This window comes from Lepidothrix coronata, unplaced genomic scaffold (assembly GCF_001604755.1).
Source record: "Lepidothrix coronata isolate B3197 unplaced genomic scaffold, Lepidothrix_coronata-1.0 Scaffold247, whole genome shotgun sequence".
Classification (NCBI taxonomy): Eukaryota; Metazoa; Chordata; class Aves; order Passeriformes; family Pipridae; genus Lepidothrix; species Lepidothrix coronata.
The window spans coordinates 698,637-719,465 of record NW_016690427.1 but is presented as its reverse complement, the minus strand read 5'-3'; the positions used below and the strand labels follow the sequence as shown (position 1 = coordinate 719,465).

At 37.4% G+C, this 20,829-nt stretch overlaps 1 protein-coding gene across 4 annotated transcripts in view; it reads left to right on the top strand.

Moving 5' to 3' along the window:
• BCAR3 (breast cancer anti-estrogen resistance 3) overlaps positions 1-20,829 on the top strand; it is an 85,035-nt gene that overhangs the window by 11,822 nt on the left and 52,384 nt on the right. Inside the window, exons 1-2 of one of the 4 annotated variants that reach the window (XM_017834983.1) lie at positions 2,651-2,765; positions 6,115-6,229. The exons of 1 other annotated variant lie outside the window; for it this stretch is intronic. In XM_017834983.1, the coding sequence (XP_017690472.1) occupies positions 2,679-2,765; positions 6,115-6,229 (202 nt within the window). In that variant the 5' untranslated portion in view covers positions 2,651-2,678. Of the gene's footprint in view, positions 1-2,650; positions 2,766-6,114; positions 6,230-17,236; positions 17,511-20,829 lie in introns of those variants that run through there. 2 more of the 4 variants (XM_017834985.1, XM_017834986.1) reach the window with 2 other exon arrangements.

Sequence of the window (20,829 nt, the reverse complement as noted above, 5' to 3'; positions counted from 1 at the left end):
TTTTTTTTTTACCTTCAGTTGAAGGAACAGATTTTTCATTAAAACAAAAGGGATAAATCTACACAGGTGTTAATAAAGATTTAATAGCTCATAAAAGTATCCCATAAAATAATCCCACTCTAGGGTGTAATTGCGGTCCATTTGAAACCAATGCATCTTGTACCTCTTAGTATCCTGTCATATAAAGGTATCATTTTCTGCTTGCAGTTGAATTTTGCTTTGTATGGGGATTTTGAGGAGGGGGGGTATTTTTATTTTAATTTGGTTTTCTTTGTTGTTTTTTTTTTTTTTCATTTGGTATAAATTAATAACAGAGCAAATGCAGCTGGCCAAGTAAGATTAGACAGCCACTGTTTATCACCGTATTGTTAAAGAGAATGTTGCTCTGTGGAAATTCTGGGATTCCTTTCATGCTTAGTGCAGAATTTCTCTTTGTTCTGGAATGATAAATGTGATGACTCTCCACCAATTCCTGTAGATATTTTTTTTAATTGTCTTATACTAACATGGAATTTCAGTATTCACAACAAAATACAAAATTTGTAGTCTTAAAAAATATATTCTTAGTGAACCTGTCAGTTTTGAAAACAAGTTCCTTTACACAACAAATTTCAAGTCTTTTACTTTAAAATGTATGAACCAAAAAAGACTTATTTGTCCACGGCTTTACTTACATTCTAACCAAGTAGCTGTGTTTCTCCTTTTATCTCTCTGAGCATCGTATGCCTTTCATGCTGACCATCTTGCAATCTGAAAGTACCTGTTTAAAGAAAGCCTATAAATGAAAGACATCAGTGGCTGAGCTTGTCCTCGCCTCACATAAGAATGTTCTCTGTGGCTTTCACATTCCTCAAGGAAATTCTTTTGTGGTGTGTCAATTAAACGTTGAGATTTTCTGGTCAATGTTACTCCACAAGATGCTCTTAGTTACTGTAATACCACCATTCTTTAGATGTTTACTCGTCATCCATAGCCTGCAATATTTTCACAATAATAAAAAACCTGCAATAAAGCAAATAATAGATCAGAGTCTTCCAGTGGACATTAGAAGGATTTCACAATGTGATTTGCAAATTAGCAGGTTTGTTATTTAATAGATCATGAAGTGACGAATTCCAGAATTCCAGCTTTCCCAGTGTAATGGTGTATGTCTCTCTGAAGTGTAACCATTTTGACTTGTTTCCAAAGTTGAGCAACAAGGCAAAATTCATAGAGGCTTCCAAAACAATGTCTGGTCCAAAACATTGTGTATATTACTAACAGTAGTTGTTTTAACTGAAATGCTTTCAAAATATTTCTAGGAATGTGTTGTACTTTAATACAGGTAATACTGCTACTGTGGCCTACCTTTCTGCAGAACATTAGTTTTAGGTTTGCAATTTGTATTTAAAAAAAAAAAAAAAGCCTCAACGCTTTTCTAGTGTTCCAAGAATAATGAAAATGCGAGATGGCTTTCCCTATCTGACAGAAAGCAACTCTGACTCTTTTCTGACCATTACATGTCAGCCTTTGGGCAGCTTCTTGTGCATTCAGAGTAGGTAGATGTCTTGGAACAAGTGGTCTGTAACTGAAAAGTCATAATTTCCATTGGTTTATACAGAGCTAATGAGCAAGTACTTTTCCTGCAGTGTAGATGAGAGGAAAATCTTCAACTACAAATAAAATATAAAAAATGTACAATTAAAGTCACTAGGTGTCTGAACATGAGCATTTCCTGCCTCTGGCATCAGTGTTCTGATAGGAAATGTTCAGATCGCAAGTTACAGATTAAGAATTGGGCATCCTTGAATTGATTTAGGATATGTTCAAACTTGCACATGGAAATCTCTTCAGAAACTCAGCAATTCTTGGAAGCTTAAGTATTTGTCTATGTAGATCTTGCATAACCACTTACATAAAGCAGAGATATGGGGAGAATATTTTGTGTCTGTCATTTATCTTCTGATGTCTGTCATGTGTCCATCTTAATGTCTATCTTTTATTTTATTTTAGCAACTGGGAAAAAGTAACAAGAAAGTATTTTTATTTATAGATAACTCAAATTCAGATGACATGATGGAGAGCAAACTGTAAAAAACTCTCCGTTCCTTTTCTTCTTAGAAATACTCCATAATAGGTTGACTTTAGGTATTTTGTTTGTCCCATCTTGGACAAACACCCACCACAGAATCTTAGTCATTCTGACTGTCTTACAGAGAATGCAGTTTCGTTCACATCCGTCATATTCCTACAGAAAACACTACTGCATTTGCTATTCCTCTTCATTTAATGCATATTGTCATATGTGTCATACATGTAAGAAGAGTGGCATTATCACTGAATGAGTGGGTTGAGGTACTTTGTATTCTTGTTGAATACAAAGGCTGAGTATATTTTAATCGATACGACAGTATTGAGTGACTCTGTTGATTCATCTTTTAAAAGATTAATTCAGCTATGAGAGCTAAACAAAATGTAGTCTTCAACATTCCCTGCTTGTATGAGGATGACAATGAACTAAATGTAAAAATCTTAACGCATAGATAACTAACACTTTCTTGGCCGCGTGGTAAGAGGTAATCTCTTTGGCCACAGCAGTGAAACTTGCATGTCATGAAGTGCTTTCTGGGTTCACTCCTAAGCAATGTTATTTGTAATTTTTGTTTTTCAGAGTTATAGCCATTGCGAGGGAATAGATAATGAAGTATCTACCCATTTCTAACTGGCTAAGCCAGCTTGGTCTTGCAGAATATTGCACGCTCTTTGAACGATATGATGGCATAGAGGTAAGAATTTCCTCTTTCAGTAAAACTCTTGAGAAACTGTTAAGCAAGGTGATGTAGTACAAATGGTTAATGTTCTGTGATATGATGTTGGAGCAAAAAAAACCTAAAGACAGATAGTTTGGTTTTGTTTTGAGAAAGGAAGAAAATAAAAGCAATGTCTCTTGCAACTGTGTCCTAAAAGTCACAGAGAAATAGAGTCATTGGTGGGCTAGATAAAAGGAATATTTTACTTTGATATATATGTAAATATACATATAATGCTGCTGTCGTGTTTATAATGCTGCTTGTTCTATTTAGTCTTGGTTGTCTCAGATTGTTGCAACGGACATGCTCACCAGAGCAAGAACATGTAGATAACCTTTGTTCTGCAAAAACTAACAAATAAATGTCTTAAAATTCAGAAGCAGATAAAATATAAACTTATGTGCCAGTTTTTATATAAAGTTGTTTACAGGTAAAGGGATTCTATGTGACTTAAAAATAATGTTCTCTATTGAGCAAATATGACATTACAGAAGGACCTTACATTTGTAATCTTGAAGATCCCTAGACAATTATTTAGAAATTCTTAGGAAGCCCTTTTCCCATAGTTCTTACTTGATCAAAATCTCCTCTTTATTGTCCATTTTATGTTTTCACTTTCCATCGTCCATGTAAAAATTTATTGACATTTACATACAATAACATCAATTAAATGCTGCTTTGACATGTTTTATTTCTTCCTCTCTGGGTTCGCCATTCAGAAAGTAAAAGTGAAAAATACAACTGAATAGTATCATCAACTCAAAATATCCTTGGATTCACTTTTAAACAAATGAAATAATCAATGTTTCATGAAGTGGCACTAAAATTTACTTAAAATTGTCTTCTGCCTTATATCTGTGCTGCTTGTATGCCAGAGTTCTTAGTGAGTGTCATGGTAATGTCATAATCCATGCAAAATAAAAAGGAAAGGATTTTAAATGTAAGTAGAATATGTCCCAAATAGAAAAAGAACTTTATTCTATTCTAAAAAGAGTAGAAAAAGCATTTTTTACTTTTCCAAATTGATTCAATCAGCAAGTCATTGGAAAATGTTCGTGTGATTCACACTACTGTTGTAACACAGAAGACAGCTGTTACAACAACCAACAAACAAAAATGCTGCAACACAGACAGTTTACAGCTTACAGAGCCTGAAAGCTGCCTGTAAGAAGTTTTTGCTGAAGTGCAAAACTTAAAAATAGACTTAGTGCATCATTCTGGATACAATGGACTTTTTTCAATTTCAAGGTCATGAGTCAGAATTTCAGTTCTGCAATATCTGTAGATTACAAGCATTCTATGATCTCTTAGTTCCTCAGCCAAACTTCATATTTTTCTGAAACAAAACTTTAATTTGAGAAAACGCCTGACTAGCTTGACTTCACATACCAACCTGCTTAATACTAGACATGTGCTTAAGAACCATGTTGAACCAAGCTTCTAAGTTCTTGAAAGTCTAAATAATTGCCTTTGATGTCTTCTACTTTTAAAAATAATTACTAATAACTATTTACACTGGGTTTTTATCTCTGCAGTAGAAGGTATGATTATATCCATTTTGCTGAGGAGGACAGTGATGCACACTTTCTTGACTTAAATTATTTTTTTCTAAGTAGTAAATTCAGGACAGTAGTAGACAGAGTTCTTGGGTTTCAGTCAACTGCTCTAGCCAATTCTGAAGCCAGACAAGAACGTGCTTATGATCTTGAATGAAGAAAGAATACTTCAAGGCGGGACACAGTTCCACCTGAGAAATAAAATTTCCACATTAAGAATGTTGTCAACTGCAAAATGCAGCAAGTTCTTTAAAGCTACTAAAAGAACTCCACCAAAATGTGTCTATAAAAGCTCCCACTGTGTTATCCTGAGCATTTGCTGTTCAGTACTGGAGTTAACAACAACCCATTTGTGTTCCTCCTTACAAGTTTTTGCTCAAAATTGAAGAGCATATTGCATTTGTACTCCTTTGTTTGTGGATTTTCTTGGAGGCTGATTTTGGCATTTGGCAGAAGGATGTTGGGGTTTTTTTGATAGAAGCAGTGGGATCCTCTATCACTGTTGCCAAAGCTGAAAAATCCTTTCTACTGAAATGTGAATTCAACATTAGTACCAATTTTTGCATTTGGGAAAAGCTAGAAGGAGATAAAATGAAAATAATAATTATTCAACTCCCTACTTTGATGTCATTAGTTACATATAAGTTATCATTTGAGAAACATTTAATATGACATTTTCAGGCATGACTAAAGTTCTCTAACAGCTTTTAAAACAGTGTTAGCTAGTGACATAAGAAATTGAGGCTTTCAGCAATTAGAGCACTACTCAGTCTAAAGCAAAGAATGCCTTTGCAGTGGTTTTAGTGCGAAAGTAAGGTTTTTAAATTACAATTTCAAAAACAATGGCTCAGAGTAGAAATTCTATGTCAACTGTCTTATTATTTACACAGTGACTCAATCAGATTTTGTATTTTAGGTTCCTAGGCCTGAACTGTCAGATCTCCATTAGAAAAGGCTACTCAGAGTTAATGTGACTTGCCAGTAACAATATGGAGTACATTCTACGTGCTTCTCTTTATCTAATTTATAGTGAAAATACAGAACAGTTGAAAATATAAAGAAATATATTTTGCTATATTTTCTATTTTTTTCTGAAAGTTTTTGTCTTCAAATGAAGCTTTGTACATACTTATAAATCAGCATCAAATTGAAATTCTGTACTGATTTGTAAATAATGTCTTGAGTTATTTTGAAGGTCAAATAGTGATGATTTTGTGGAGAGAAAGGGGAATAAAAGAGAACAGTTCAGGCTTGATTACCCAAATGCTTTATATAGAAATTTATATTCTTCAAAACAGTGTCACAGCCCATATTATCTACTAATTACAATGAACATCCTCTTCATTATACAAAACCTTCCCTTCCAATATTATTATTCCCATCGGTTCACCCTGAGATTTATCTTCCTTCATTAGCTTAAGTGCAATTAGCATACTAGCACTCTTGGGTAGTTTTTAGGGGTTTTTTTACTCAAAGAAATCATTATTTTTAGAAACTCTCCAGCTAATTTGACCAGTTTTGTTTTGAGAAAAAATTGAGAGACAATGAATTAATGTTTTAAAAGAAAAAATCCTCATCCCTTCAATGACAGAGCTTACCATGATAATGGGGCTTCAGATAACATAAGCTACATAGCAGCAAATGTAAGTATATTTATATGTTATCAGAAACAGCAAACTCATCTGAAAGAAATTTGAATTATCAAATTATCAAATTATACGTAATTTGAATTATGTATAGTATATTCCTTACTCTGGCCTTTGCTACAGGACTTACTCCATCTTACAGAAGTTGATCTTAAAAAGCTGGGAATTGAAAACCAAGGCCACCGAACACACCTCATTTCCAGTATCCTGCTGCTTCAGGAGGTAAAAAAAAAGAGAGGTAAGATTTCCTAAAGTCTAAGAGAATGAGTTAAGGCAACCGGAGCTTTCCTGTCACAAAGGATGATAAACTGATTCAGCCTAGAATACCCCTGAATGCAGATCACAGGGGTACTTTACACAAAAAATAAGAAAAATAGTTAAATATTAGTTTAACAAAAGTTAAATGTTAATATTTTACCAGGGTTTTACAAAATAATATAACCTATACTTTCAAAAAAAAATGTCATTTAGAAAAGGTTCTACTTCCGATTTTTCTTACCCTTTCAGTCTTCAGCTTAATAAGACACAGTAATGTTAACATCCCATAATTGGTGGAAGATTGTGTCACAAATGCTTTCCTCATTTGGAAAGATGGTATCAAAAGGTCTAAACCCAGCTAATTTGTATGTCCCATCTCATCCCTGCAGAGGAGAGAGGAGGAGAGCTTACACAGGCAGTTCTGACCCTTCTTTTCCATTAGGGACTTCGCTATAAATTAAGACTTAATCACTGCATCATTTGCTGCTTTTATGATGCTTTTATCAGTTCAGTATCAAAATTCAGTCAAGTTCATGAGAGTTGTAACAAGCTTTGTAAGACATTCTATTTTGAGGGGAAGGATATAGTGAGATGTTATGCAGCTATGACTTGTTGTACAGGATATTTTGAAAATTGTTCACAAGATGATAAGGTATGAGTATTATGCAATCTGGCCCATAAGTCAAAGATCACTGCCTAAGGCTTTTACAAATTTATTGTGAAGCAGTTATTTATTTGGCGAACAAGTAAATAACTTCTACCTTCTCTTAGTCAAGATAAGACTTTTGGAGCATGTGTAGAAATCAAGTATTCATAAAATGTCTTTAGCTACTTAAGTTTTCAGAAGAAACTAGAACTGGTTGTGTACAAGTAGATCAGTGTTTTCTGAGGAGTTCAGAATGGGTTTAACAAATGCATAACTTCTACAGTTCTTTGTTTTGAAAGTCTTAAAATTTGAATATAAATATGACTTTTTTTTAACTGCTGCTGTGAACAGATTAGGAAACTGTTTAAGTTGACTGCAGTGAAACTAGATGTGTTTCACTTGATATTTGTTTTCATGTGACATTGAGACTGCATTTTGTAGTCTTTTCAGGTACTGGAGGGAGAAATATATTACAGTTGCCAATGTACCACTTTTTTCAGAAAAAAAGAACTGTTCAAACTTGTCATTCATGTGGTAAATTGATTTATATATACTTACTTAACATTTCAATCACCTCATTGGAATGTTCTAACTCATGGAATGTTCAGCTTCAGATATGTTAAGCTACATCTAATCTTGTAATATTGCTGATTATTTCAGTGAATTTGAATTTGAGTCAAACATTTTCTTTCTAAACTGATGTGTATCTATGGCGGGGGGGGGAGGTTGTCCTTCAGACGTAGGTATTGCCAAGTGACAGTTTTTGGATTTTGGGGTTTCTTTGGCAGTTAAGTGCTAGAACTCAGTTCAGTAAAAGTAGTGCTGGCTCATATTTTTATGGGCATTTATCTTGAGCAATGTTTCCATTCACGGTGTGGTTTTGGCTAATGCAAACAATTAAGTGTATAATTGAATTATGTGCTTGAAAAAAGAGACAAATTGATCTCTGAGTTCTGTTTACACCAGGTTATTTCCATACTAGATAGCTTTGCCTATTGTATTAAAGAATTCTGGGAAGATCGCAAAGCAGATTGGTTCAGTCAGTCATACACTGGTGCAGACTGTTTTGTTTTCACAGTAGGGATTAATGGTTGTTATCTGGTCTGCAGCCTATTATGACATGGCTGTGTTTTGTGTCTGTCTTTGACACAATGCTGTGTCTAGGAGCAAAGTGCCTAATCAGTTAGACTGAAATGCTGGTTTTCCAGAACTGAACTGTACTGTAGTCAGACATTAGAAAAAAACTTAAAAAAAAAATTATTCTATTAAATAAATACTAATGTCCTACTAATGTACTTACCAGAACAGAACAAAGTCTGTCTTATTCTGTTTGCTGTTATTATGAGCTTTAAACAACAGCATTGTATTTGTTGCTAGTTCAACAGTTTCCAGACGGGGCTTGATGTGATAAGTCACTTTAATATGTAACAATTTTCATAAGGTTAATTTTATCGGACATTTCTTTGTCCAGTGAAGTTAAATTTTGGAAAATTTTGAGAAAACTTCTGTTTTCTAAAATGTTACCTTGGTTCTGAAGCTACTTTGAGTAGTCTCACTGTCTCACTACACTAAGATTTGGATTCATCCCGTCTAACTCAAGTTACTTGGGCTATGTTTCCACAGTAATTAATACCAAGATCTGTGCATTGACATAATTTGACTTGGATGAAATATGTGCATGTGGTCACATATCTGTTGAATTAGGCAGAGCACACAATATGAAGTTGGCTAGCTTGATGCTTTTATGCTACCTTTATGCCAACCAGTGATAGGGAAGTGACCGGGATAACTGGTTTGGTGTGAGTAGCATTAGCTAATCAATAGGTAAAAAGCCATTCGAAATTGTTAAACCACTTCAGTCAAGTAGAATAAATTTTACAGTGGCTCAGTGCATAGAATAACGGGGCTCTGATATTTTGATCAGTATCAGAAAACTTAAAGGCTGCTGTGCTGTTGATTCTTGACCTTATTTGAAGCTGGGGTTCCACAATGCCAACCTAAGCAGTCTGTGCCTTCTTCAGCTTTCCTTTAGCTGCTTTTCCCCATCTCTGTGTAATTCCTTTTGTTGTCATTAAAACTATCCTGCAGCTGCCTCATGAACCCATTGGGGAATATATCTAACTGAAAAACAACCTTTTGTTTCCCCTCATGTTCATCCCCATCGAGTCCCTGTGCCAGTTCACTGTTCAGCTGCTCAAACACTCCTACAAACATGAATGGCCACGGAAGACACAGCAGAGCTGAGCCCTCGTGGCTGAAACAGCCCCGCTGCCTAAACTGAAACCACAGCTGCAGGTGTTCATGGGAGGCAAGTCACTCTCCTTCCTCCACTACCAAAAAGAGACAGATGAATTCAGCAGATAATTCAGTTCACTACCTTTTGTAGGTGTCTATATTTTTTTGTTGATTGTACAGATATCCCAGGATGGATGACTTTCAATTAGCAAATGCTGACTGCCGGTGGAATTAATTTAGGCCTAAAAGCTACAACTGTGGTTGCCTTGTAACATTTCATCTCTTCTTTTGAGTGCAGCCTTACAAATTTCAAGCAAGCATTTGTTTGTTTTTTCTAAATATTGAATGATCTCTGATATTTGTTAGTGTTTATCACTATATTTCACTTCCTTGCAAATCAAAGTATACAAGTGGAAAAATGTTTCCAATTTCTGAAGACTTCCTTCCTAAGTGCAAAATTCTTACCAGTTCTAAGCATGCTTCCTACCACTGTTTCAGGAACAGAAGACCAGATGGCTGTGTAGAGATATCAAACTGATAGTTGCTGAAGTCTAGGATCTTGTATCAGGTAGATGTTAAGTGACAACATGAAAGAGCCCACCAATCCATAGTGATGCTTTCCCAGAATACTTTCTCAGCCTCTAAGCATTTAATCTAACAAAAAGGAAATTTCAAAAAGGTATGAATGTGAAGAGACATAAATACTCTTTCCACAGTCCTTTTGCCTGTATCTTGACTTACCTTTTGATGTGCACTGCAGCACATTCTGGATCTTGATGTCCTGCCATCTACGCTTGTAGCCTTTCATGTATTCATAGCATGTTGTGCCTCCTTTGAGAGGTACCTTTTGTTTTCTGTTCCAGGGAAATTGTAGAGTCAGGAGGTGAGGTCTGCAGCTTGCCTGGGCTTGTCGCAGTATGGGATCAAGGGGATCCAAAATTTTTTTTTATAAGACAAGGAAAACATGGGCTATGCTTATAGGAATGTTCTCAGTGGCTATCTAGCACCTTTTTGAAATATTTGTTTGTCATCTTATGAAAGTCAGGAAATGGCATATCCTCTTCTAGAAGTACTTTCTTCTGGTATGAGAGAAACTGATGACAAATTAGGTGTAATCTGACTCCTGTATTACTCAAAAAGGTCCTCCTTGCCTGAGCAAGAGGCATAGCACTCTGTCCTGTGACAACCAGCAAAGATTGTTTGTTCAAGACAAACATCCTGACAGCTGTAGCCCAGTACTTATAGAGTAGTGCTCTAGGAAGGAACTGTGGTTTTCTCAGTATCCTCTAATACAACTAAAGCAGGGTTTGATGCTATGTAGGATTGGAACAGACCATTATTTAATCATGTTACCATGTGCTACACTCCTTAGGAGTATAATTTTATTATGATTTCCTATGACCTATAGTAAAAGAATAAATCATGCTTCAGGTGTGTTGAGGAATTCTACCATGGGGTGACTGGCTCCTTCAGTGCAGTAGAAATGTTACCTATAGAGAGGGTAATGTAAATGTATAAATGAAAATGTCTATTTTGATGCAATAAAAAAATACCTTGAGTATTTCCAGACATGGAAGACATTTCTTGATTCCTTTATGAACGTGAATTTAAATACAGAATTATATTTAAAAGCTTTGTATCATTAGACTATTAAAATATTTGTGTGCATTTGTATGTATTTGTGATGTACTTTCCTTTGCATCATTGGTTGAGTTTTGAGTGGAAATATATATAGAAAGCTAAGTGGCAAGAAGGTTTTTTAAGGAGATGTTCTAAGACCTGGAACTTTGTTTTTCCAGTAGCTTCTTTTAGTGTTTTGAATAATAGCATTTTATGGCTTAATGTGATTTCATTAACATCTTGGAGTGTTTTTCTTTGAGAGAAAAAAGGTATAAAGAATATTTCCCTTTTGTTTTTTACAGGTTTGCTTATACAGAGTTTTAATAATATATATATTTAGATCTATTATGATTTCATTTATCATACAAAGAAGGCCTGCCTTAATGGATTTAAGTAAAATATATGCATTGACATAATTTGTTGTGGGTAAATAGAAAATAATGTGCAAGATCTGTATTAGATTAAATGCAATTAGTGTTCCGTGGCTTCCTGCTTTTGATGGGGAAAATAGAATTGCATTTGAATTCTTAGATAACTGTTTCTGCCTATGTTGTATTTCTGTTGCTGTGCTGCAGTAGTGTGAAGTTAAATATGAAGTGCCTTCTTGCCATGTGGGTCTTTTCCTTATCGTTATATAGAAGACCTAAGATGTGTTGTATTAAAAAGGAAGCTAAGCAAGCAGTACAGAACCTGGCTTGTGCTTGGGACAATATAAATAGAGGCAAGTACATCTTCAAAGAAGATGTAAAATAACTGAGGGACTCTTACGTGGTTTTTTTAGATGACCATTATAATTAGCATAAATCCATGACTAGTTTTGCCTTGTCAACCCCAAATATCTTGTCTTTGTCACGCTCAAGTAAAGTCCTTTTACTCATTCTGGTTCTTTTGCTTCTCTTTGAAACATTACGAATGCAACCAGAGTGCTTCGGAGCAATGGTATGTAGTGTCAACCTGTCAGATTCCAGACTCATGCTAAAGAATGCTGGTAGCTTTGCCAATATATGGAGAGGAAGCTGCTTTGAACGCTTTGATCTGCATAATAGTTAGAGATGGCATTGCTACCTGTGTGGTCTATTTTGCTCTCACTGAGAGACAGAAGGATTTGAAGTTTTTTGCCATTTCTGTTTGAGAAGGTCATAAATGTAAATGTTGTTACGCAGTTGTTGACATACACCTCTGACAGTACCATTTCAGCTGTTGAAAGTTCCAAATTTGCCTATTGGTGCTTCCTGGTCTTCTGTTTATCCTTGTTTCTATGTCAGTTATGTTCTAAATGGAAAACATCTGCCACAGGCAAAGAGAGGCTGTTAATTCTCCTATATTTGAGACTTTTTACAAAAACATGGAAACCCAGAAACTTACAAGGAAGTCTTGGCTCCACAGTAACAGTTCTTCCACTGCTAAAAGCAAAGAGAGGAAAACAGACCCTCTGGTAAAAAGGGACCCATAAACCCTTGTCCAGCTTCTTTCCAGTTTAAGATATCATTTATCAAAACTAGTCAATGAAAGAAAACTGGGTTTAGTGCCATTTTACCCATGTATTTCAAGCTTCTGAAACAGGTGTGTCTAATCAATGCCAGCACAAGTTGCTTCAATACCAAACTGAAAGAGGGGGAGAGGAACACAACATATTATTGTCGTGGAATACATGCAATCATTTATTTTTAATAATTTTTTAATTACTAATTGGTTTTTGTTAAAGATGATTCTCTGTTTTCTTGTATTATATCTAACAATGACTGTACTTGGGGTTTTTGGCTCCAGCACTGTTTGATACAAGATGACTCAAAATGCATGGAATTCTGCAGCTTTGTGCTCTTCTAATAGCTGTTAACAGTGAAAATTTTTTTCAAATTCTTCCAAAAGTTTAATTTTATTTCTGACTTAAGACTTTCAATCTTGAGCTGCAGATTAGAGGAGTTTAACAATAAAGTAATTCCTACTGGAAAACACTGATTTGTGAGAACTAAATTTTTTGGTCAGTAGTAAATAAAGATCATTCTTCTGGTATCATACATGCCCAGTCTGTACTTACCAAGATCTGCAAAAATTAAATGTGCTGTAGCCAGAAACTCTAGCAAGCCAGAACATGTTCATGTTCTAGTTTGTCACTGAATGAGCTAAGGTTTATGTAACTCCTGAAATTTTCTTGCCATACTTCAGCATTGTTTACAGGATCATCAGCTATGGGACATTTCTGCTTGCAAACTTTTCTGAGGCTGTTGATCATGAGGTTTCTTAACACCAACTCATAACAGATAATGCTTTGGGAGTTTCTGAAAGACCTTGTGTCTCTAGACCTAAGGCAGATCAAATAGGAAGAGTTGACGTTGGTAGTTTTATTATGGAGATCTGGATAACTGCTGACTAAACATGGCTGTTTCAGCTGGCAGCCAGGGAGGATGTTAGAAAGCACAGTTGCCATAGCTCATAGTTTGCTAACTAAGTATTGTCAGATTTCAACTGCTGGAGCATTTGGTATTTCATATTGTCATTCTTATTGCTCTAATGTCTTCAATTAATTTGAAAATTACCAGTAAATAAACTTGATTTCCTAGCCAATAATTATGCTGATCATTACTTTTTCTATGTGGCATCTGTGGGAGTTGAGGCTTGAGTGTAGCATTTTGTTTGTTTGAGTCCTTTATCTTCTAAGACAAGTCTACAGTAGAAACTTGCTTTGACTTTTGTTTATCAGGGAATAAGAAGAACTGCTGTGTGAGCAATCTGTGCATACCATGTCCTCATAGTGTGTAGTTACTTCTGCATTTTATCACTGCAGCTGCAGAATAGTGCTTTTGGAGTAAATGTATTTTCTCCTGGTTATTTTAGGAAGACTGGAATTCTGATGCTTAAGGTCAAACTGAAAAGTTCCCTTCTTGTTTTGTTCTATCTTTTTTTTTTGTTTCTGTAATCAGACACATTTGAAAATGGTCTCAAGAACTGGCAAGTACACAACTTGGCATAATTAAGGCATGCAAGCTACAGCATCAGTCCCAGTTGTGTTCCTCCTAATTTATCTGTTCAGATAGCTGCTTGTATAGATGTCTTTGTACTAGGTGGAAAGATGCACCTGTACACAGTCCCTCCCTTCAGAAAGCAGAAGTCAGGGGTGACCACAGAAGGGCACAGCAGTGTGTGATGTGTGGCCAGCGATGGCCAGCACACTGCTGGTTGCTCAACCTCCTCCAGGTTGATGTCACCAAGGACAGCACTTCACTGCCACTGTGTCGGTGGCAAGGGGATACACAGACAGCATGATGCCATGCAGATAGACAGGTAAGGGGGATGGCAGGTTGACAGGGAATGCTGATGGCGAGGGCTTGACAGAGGTGCTGTGCTTCTTTCAAGACATTGGTGCTTCCAGATTTCATCCCACATCTCAGTAAACCCATTTCCAAAGTGGATATAAAGTATGAAAACAAGAAAAGTTTTGCAATGAGGAATCTAATCTAGCTTAATTCAAAGTAACTCACAACTAATGGAGCTACTACAGGCAGTCCTGTGAATTCTTCCTTCTTGCAGCTTGTAGGAAAAGTCTCTTTAACAGCTTTGCATCGAGTATGTGCAAGGGTGGGTTGTGCAAATTGTCATCTATGAAGACAAAGCCCAGTTTTCAATTTCACCGGAAGACAGAATAAAACTTTAGGAAAAGAATGTAATGACTCATGCGAGACTAATCACAGTTTAGGCAGGGCTGCCCAGCTACCAGTCCCACTACTTAGCACACGGTCATGTTACTAAGGAAACTACTGCTCCTTTTCTGGTTCTTATTCATAAAAAATGACAAGCATGAGACTACTTCCTATGTAATTACAGTGCCCGAAAATTTCCTGAATTATTAGAATCAGCCAATCATCTTATGTGCTAAGGGATCAGAGTTTTGGGCATGGTTTTAGATGTCTTTTACCTGAACTGTGGAATGTGTGGTTTAGATAGAGAAGCAAGACATTTTCCTGTATGCAATTAGGAAAATAATAGTTTACACTTCTGTAGCACGTTCCACTTGATAAGCTGATAAAGTACTATACAGTCTTCTTTGTGAAAAATACCTTCCACTCTGACGGATGTTACAAAAAATGTAAGTATATGTCATGCAGGAAGTAAGTGGGTCAGAATACTAGACCTGAATGTGGAATCCAGGTAACTCCTCTTTCTCTGTGCTCACCCTCATGCCATTTTTCTTGCACTGGTCATATTAGTGAGGCATTTTGGTGTCCAAAATGAGATCACAGTCTGTTCTTTGCTTCCTTTCCCTTCTTCTGCTTTCCCAACGTATATTTTGAAGAAAGATTCTGTGGGAAATCTTCACAGATTGTTACATGTGGCAGTGAAGTTCTAGACTCTGTCACTGTGCCTGAAACATTTCTGGTACCTCTCCATTCTCAATACTTACCTGTTTTTTTTCACAAGTGGCAATGACAAAAGCACAGTGCCATCAGCTATTCAAGATTTGCTAGCTTTCCTGGTTCATCAGAAGCTCAAATAACAACGCATTTGGGGAAATACAATTGATAAAAAAATTGTTGTAAAAGGTGTGTGGCAATACCAACACTGATAATGCTTCTCTATTGCTCATGCCTGCCCTCAGGAACCAAAGTGATGTTGCTGTGGGAAGGGGAGCACCAGTCAGAAATGCCACTGTGAGGTTCCTCTACTGTGGTGTATTAGATAAATTTAATTTTCTAATCTTTTGTCTCTTCTTCTTCTACATATTTGAGTACTCTCTGCTTTTATTTTTTTCTCTCTTATTTTATACTAAACTTCATCTTACTTTATCTTTCTTATGCAAAGATTCTACTAATATCTATAAAAATTCAGAGACTTTCCCAAGAATTTTTATCTTCCTTCCTACCTACTTTTGCATCATCCATGGTGGCTAAAGAATCTCATCTTGATGAGCTAAATGTTTCTTAAGCTCTAGCTACACTTCAAAAGAAGGTCCAGTGTTTTTTCTGGGTTTAATTGCTTAATTAAAAAAATAATAATAATTGCTGTGAGATATTTTAGATAGCTCAGATTGCAAAATTCAGTGTTCTGGACAATGCATAAACCCCCAAACTATAAAGAGATAGATGTCATAATTCTACCCAGTACCCAGAGATGTCGCTGCGGTAAATCAGTGTGTGGAATTTTAATCCTGCCACTGTCATTATTGGATGTAGTTTAACTTGGTTAGAGTGACACCACCATAGATTCATTTATTTTTGATGATTGGTTTGATAACACACAGAGGTCCTGGAAGATAAATAATTGGATCCTTAATTGCATTTTTCATTTAGATAGCTTAGGACCCCAATTTCAGCAACAGCATTGTAGTCAGACTCTGAAGTAGATACATCAGAAGTAGTTTATTAAAGCTAGTCCTGATAAAAATGGAGAAAGAGAACAAAGGGATTGGACATTAGAGTGAAATGAAAATAGTGCATGAAGAGCATCTCCCAAAACAGAACCACCACACAACTAGTAGGCATCAAATATTTAATGTCAAAATCAATTAGATGTTTGGTTAGGGAGAGAAATATTTGCCTCTGGAAAGCTAATGCCAATAGGATAGCCATGAAAAGGTTTGCAGTGTGTTGGCTTATGAATTCTGATAAGATGGAAAGAACAGTGTTATTGAAATTGGTTTGAACAACTGCAATGACTATGGCAAAACCAGAGAAATGTTGGCCAGGCAGCCTGAAAGACTGAGCCAATGGGAGAGAGACAAATATGGTGTTATAGAAAAAACTGATCTAGACACTGCTTTAAAAGTCAACTGAGTGTGCCTTAATTTGTATTTAAGCAAAAGCCCTTTGGCTGGGTCAGTGGTACAGCTGAAGGTGTGTGAGGTAACTAATTGAAAATCAAGGCTCTATCTATAACTACCTGATTGTTTTGAAGGTCTGCTTTATCAAAGGAGCGTAACTGGCCATCTGTTCTGCCAGTAGTTCTCGATCCTGTACAGCTGTTTGACCCTTTGGTACAGAAAATGCATTTTATCTCACCAACCTGTTGCACAGGTCCCACGGGACCTGGTGGGACGAGGGGGAAATCTGCTAATGTAAGTAAATAGTGTGTGTAAAGTACACAGTATTAGTCTCCGAGTTGTTCGCGAACAGGGCGGATCTAGAAAACTGTTAAATTTTGCTGTAGTGCTAATTTGAGAGGCGAAATTGTGGAAGTCAAGTTCTTAAATCCATGGAAAAGGGCAGCGAGAGGTCACGGCCCGCCAGCCGCTGGTGTGCCGGGGGCTCGGCGAGACCCAGCCTGAGCTGGCGGAGGGTGGGGCCGGAGCCGTGACTGCGGGCCCGGGTGGCTGCGCAGCGCCCGCGGCCGCCGGCGCCGCCTCCCCGCTCCAGGTGAGCGGCGCCCGGGAGGCTGCACACGGGAGAGGCGCCGAACCAGCTCTGGACTGACCCGGCCCGGGCGAGCGAGCGATAAGGCGCTCTCAGAAGGCTCCGGTTGAGTCATCCTTACTTAAGTTATCGCGAACTGCGCTTCTTTAGGGCAGGCTGGAGCTGGTGTACGTGCCGGCTCTGCCGCGGCACGGCCAGACCTTGGGCTCTCCCGAGGACGTCCCGGTTCATTTACTGGAAGCTCTCAGGACCGCTGGTGTTGCGGGTCCGGCCTCCGGCCACCCATTCCTGCTGCCCGGCTGCCGCTCCCCCGAGGGACCCGGGCGGGATTCGCTGCCCGGGAGATCGCTTCGCCGGGACAAAACCTCCAACTGATCCACAGAAAGCCTGGAAAGAAGCAGCAGTGATCAGACCCGGTAACTGCGGGGACAGCGTTGTTCTCTCGGGCTGAGAATGAGGAGTTGGTTTTGTATGTGAGTGTGTGCGAGCGTCCCTCTGTCCCCACACCGCTGTCGGGGCAGGGACGGGCAACAGGGCGAGCCCTGACTCTGCCCGCGGGCTCTGGAAATGCCGGAGCTGGGACAGTGACTACTGAGACGTTTGATCCGCTGCTTAGGTTCAGTGGGAATGGATTCCATGGAAATCTATTAAACACTCTTTTAAGTATAGAACACTGGTGTGTACTCGAGATACTTCACGGAGTAGAAAGAAAAGAAACAAGAAACGCTGTGTCTTTTTTTGTTAGTTAAAGAGGAGCATATATAAAAGCACTTATTTCTGTCTGAGTTTGTAACTTCCGTAAGTTGGTTGTTAGTTCGAAATAATGCTGAAAAGGTCTTTTAAATGCTTCATGTTCAGTTAGAGTGGGTTGTTGTTTTTAGTTTTTTTTCAGTAACATTGTGGGAACAGGGCAGCAGGCAAAATAGTAAATGACTTCCTATGCCAGAGAAGGAACAAAAGCTTGTATGTTGAAGCATTAGCTAAAAAATGCTTCGATTTGACTGTAACCTTGGTAAAGTTCTCTGTTTCTGCCAGCAAAACGGGGAGGGAATGTTTATTTCAAGTCAAGGCTTCATACTGTTCAGATTACTAAGATAACTGATTGGGCACTTAAATTTCAAAAATTAGGCAAAATGAGAAGATCTCCACTTATTATTGAATCTTCTTCAATGATTACTTTTTCATGGCATCTTTTGTAGGTATCAAGGCATTCTACACGTGAAAACTCACAAAGAGAAGTGTGGGGTTTATCTGCTTCTCTCATCTTGGAAAAAAAAAAAAAGGACATTTCAAAGATAACTTATCCTGGACTGTGTGTTTTCTATTGTGTGAGAACAGTAGTTAAAAATAACATTTCATATAGGTTGTCAGATTACAGTGCAAGGGTGTTTGGGGAGGGGGATGGAAATTGCATGACATATATAAGGAGAGAGAAGGAAAGCATGAGCATTGTGATAGCACTTCAAGACCCTTTGGAATCACTGACCTGACTAATCTTGTGGGGAGTTTTTGATGTTTGACAGACTCATGTTTTTTTCTGATAGTAGCTTAAAGCCTTTGAACTACTGCATATGCTTTCTCAGTCTGTGTCTCTGTATCATAACAAGCTGTAGGTTCTTGAACCTTACTGTTCTTCTCAAAGTCCTGTGACCTGTTTGCTAAAGCAGCCACTGCATCAACTTATTTTTTTAAAAACAAAAGTAGAAAACAGAGGTTGTAGAAGACTGCTTCTAAGCCATTTTGGGGAGCAAGAATCCTCTCTTTCTGGTTACCCTAATGAAGAAGACTACATTGCTTCCAGGGAGATAGTAAACATGAAATCCACCTTGAATTTATAATGGCTGCGATTTTAACTGTATTTCTTCCTATGATATGTTAACTTTAGTGCTTTTCAGACATGCTTTTTCTGTTTTTCTAACTTATTCTCTTACTACACACACACACACAAAAGGATAAATCTGAGAAATCGATCTGTCTTTTTGTCCTGAACTGGACTTTCTTCACCATTCAGGTTGATCACTTTCATTATTTTCTGTGTGCAGCTGCAAAGTGCATGCAAATGTGCCAAGTAACTTCGCAGGGAAAAGGGAGTAATGTATCTCCCACTCATAATTTATTGTTGCTGATTTTGAGAGAGGGTGGGTGGGAGGAATTTGTGAGGAGATTTGATATGGTGAAAGTAAGTACAGTTTTCACAAAAGTTGACTACATCTTTTAAAGATGTGAGAACATAAAGCAGTTGTTCTTCAGCTGAATGTATTAAACCATGTTCGAGCCCTCTTAGTTTCATGACATATATCATGGTAAAGGCACGGTAATACTTTGAGGGAAGTGCTGCCGTAACACCAGGTATAGACTGCAGGGCATTTGATCTGACGGGGAGAGTCACCCAGATTGCAGATCAGTAAGACTGAGAGAAACGTGGATCCTTTCATGTCCAAAACTGGTTTAGATACAACTCAGAGTGTTAAGAGTCTGATTTGGAACTCTGAAATTGCTTTTCTCTTTCCTTTGATCCAGGTGTCCATCAGCATGAGCATATACAGCTTTGGGCTGTTTGTTATGCCATTCATACATCTCTGAGGCCAAACTGGAGATTTCCCTTTCCCTCACTTCCCTTCCTCCAAAATATTGAAACAATAAAGTAGAAGCCATTGCCACTAGTTGCGTTACATTGTGATATGGAAGGGGCACTTACTCCTGTACCTGTGTCTGTTTGAATGAACCATCAGAACACTTGTTCAGACTGTGTGAACATCAGAAAGTTTTCATGAAGATGCGCTGAGCCAGAAAGTTTGGATTTGCGTCCCAAAGCCAAGGGGCCGTGAGCAGAAGTATATATTTAGTATGTTTTTTTAGGGAGGTAAAAGTTATTTGTTTCATTGTTCATATGGCTCGTTTTTGTTTTAAGCAGTGATGTGAAGAGATGCACAACCCATCAGATTAGAACTTCATGCATGTTTGGTCTTGCCCACCAGATACGTATATTATTCTATGTCCAGTCTCCTACTGTTATCCTAAATGCCATGTTGATTTTAGAGACCTCTTTGTTTGTATTTGCTCGCTCTCATTCGTAGCAAAAAATTAGAACATGTCAGAAGTTACCTGGAAACCTTTCATGCCCTCCACTTCTCTAAATTCACAATCGGATTCCTGACAATTCTGTTTCCATATATTTTTTCCAAGTTACAGACTGAAGAAAAATACCATTCAGTATATAAATACAAATTCACTTCACGTTTTTAACATTATATTGGCATGAGTCCATCTTGTTTGCACCTATTTGTATGTTTTCCAAAGTGCTCTGTTTTGTTAGGTGCTGTTTTGACAAATAGGAATGTGTACAATTAAATTTCAGTTCCTTCTGACCTATCATTCTGTTACAATTTCTACCATTTCCATTGTTGATGTTCAAAGCACGCTGTTTCTAAGGGAGTAACATTTTCAGGGTTTCTATATCTAGAAAAGTCAAACATTCTTTGAATTATATACTGAAGTATTTGAGACATTCCAGAGTCTTCAGCTGAAGAGGCTCCTTCTTTGCAGTGTTTATGTTCAATACAAGAAAAACATATGGATAGTTTGGCAGGACTTTTGTTACTGACCTGATTGTTGTAGTTCTTTGTTTACATTTATGAAGAATATATAGTGCAGCAACAGATAGGCAAGCAGATAAATTTATGGGTAGAAGTTAGCCGACCTGTTGTTCGCAGGTTCTGGGCTTTCTTGGTTTTG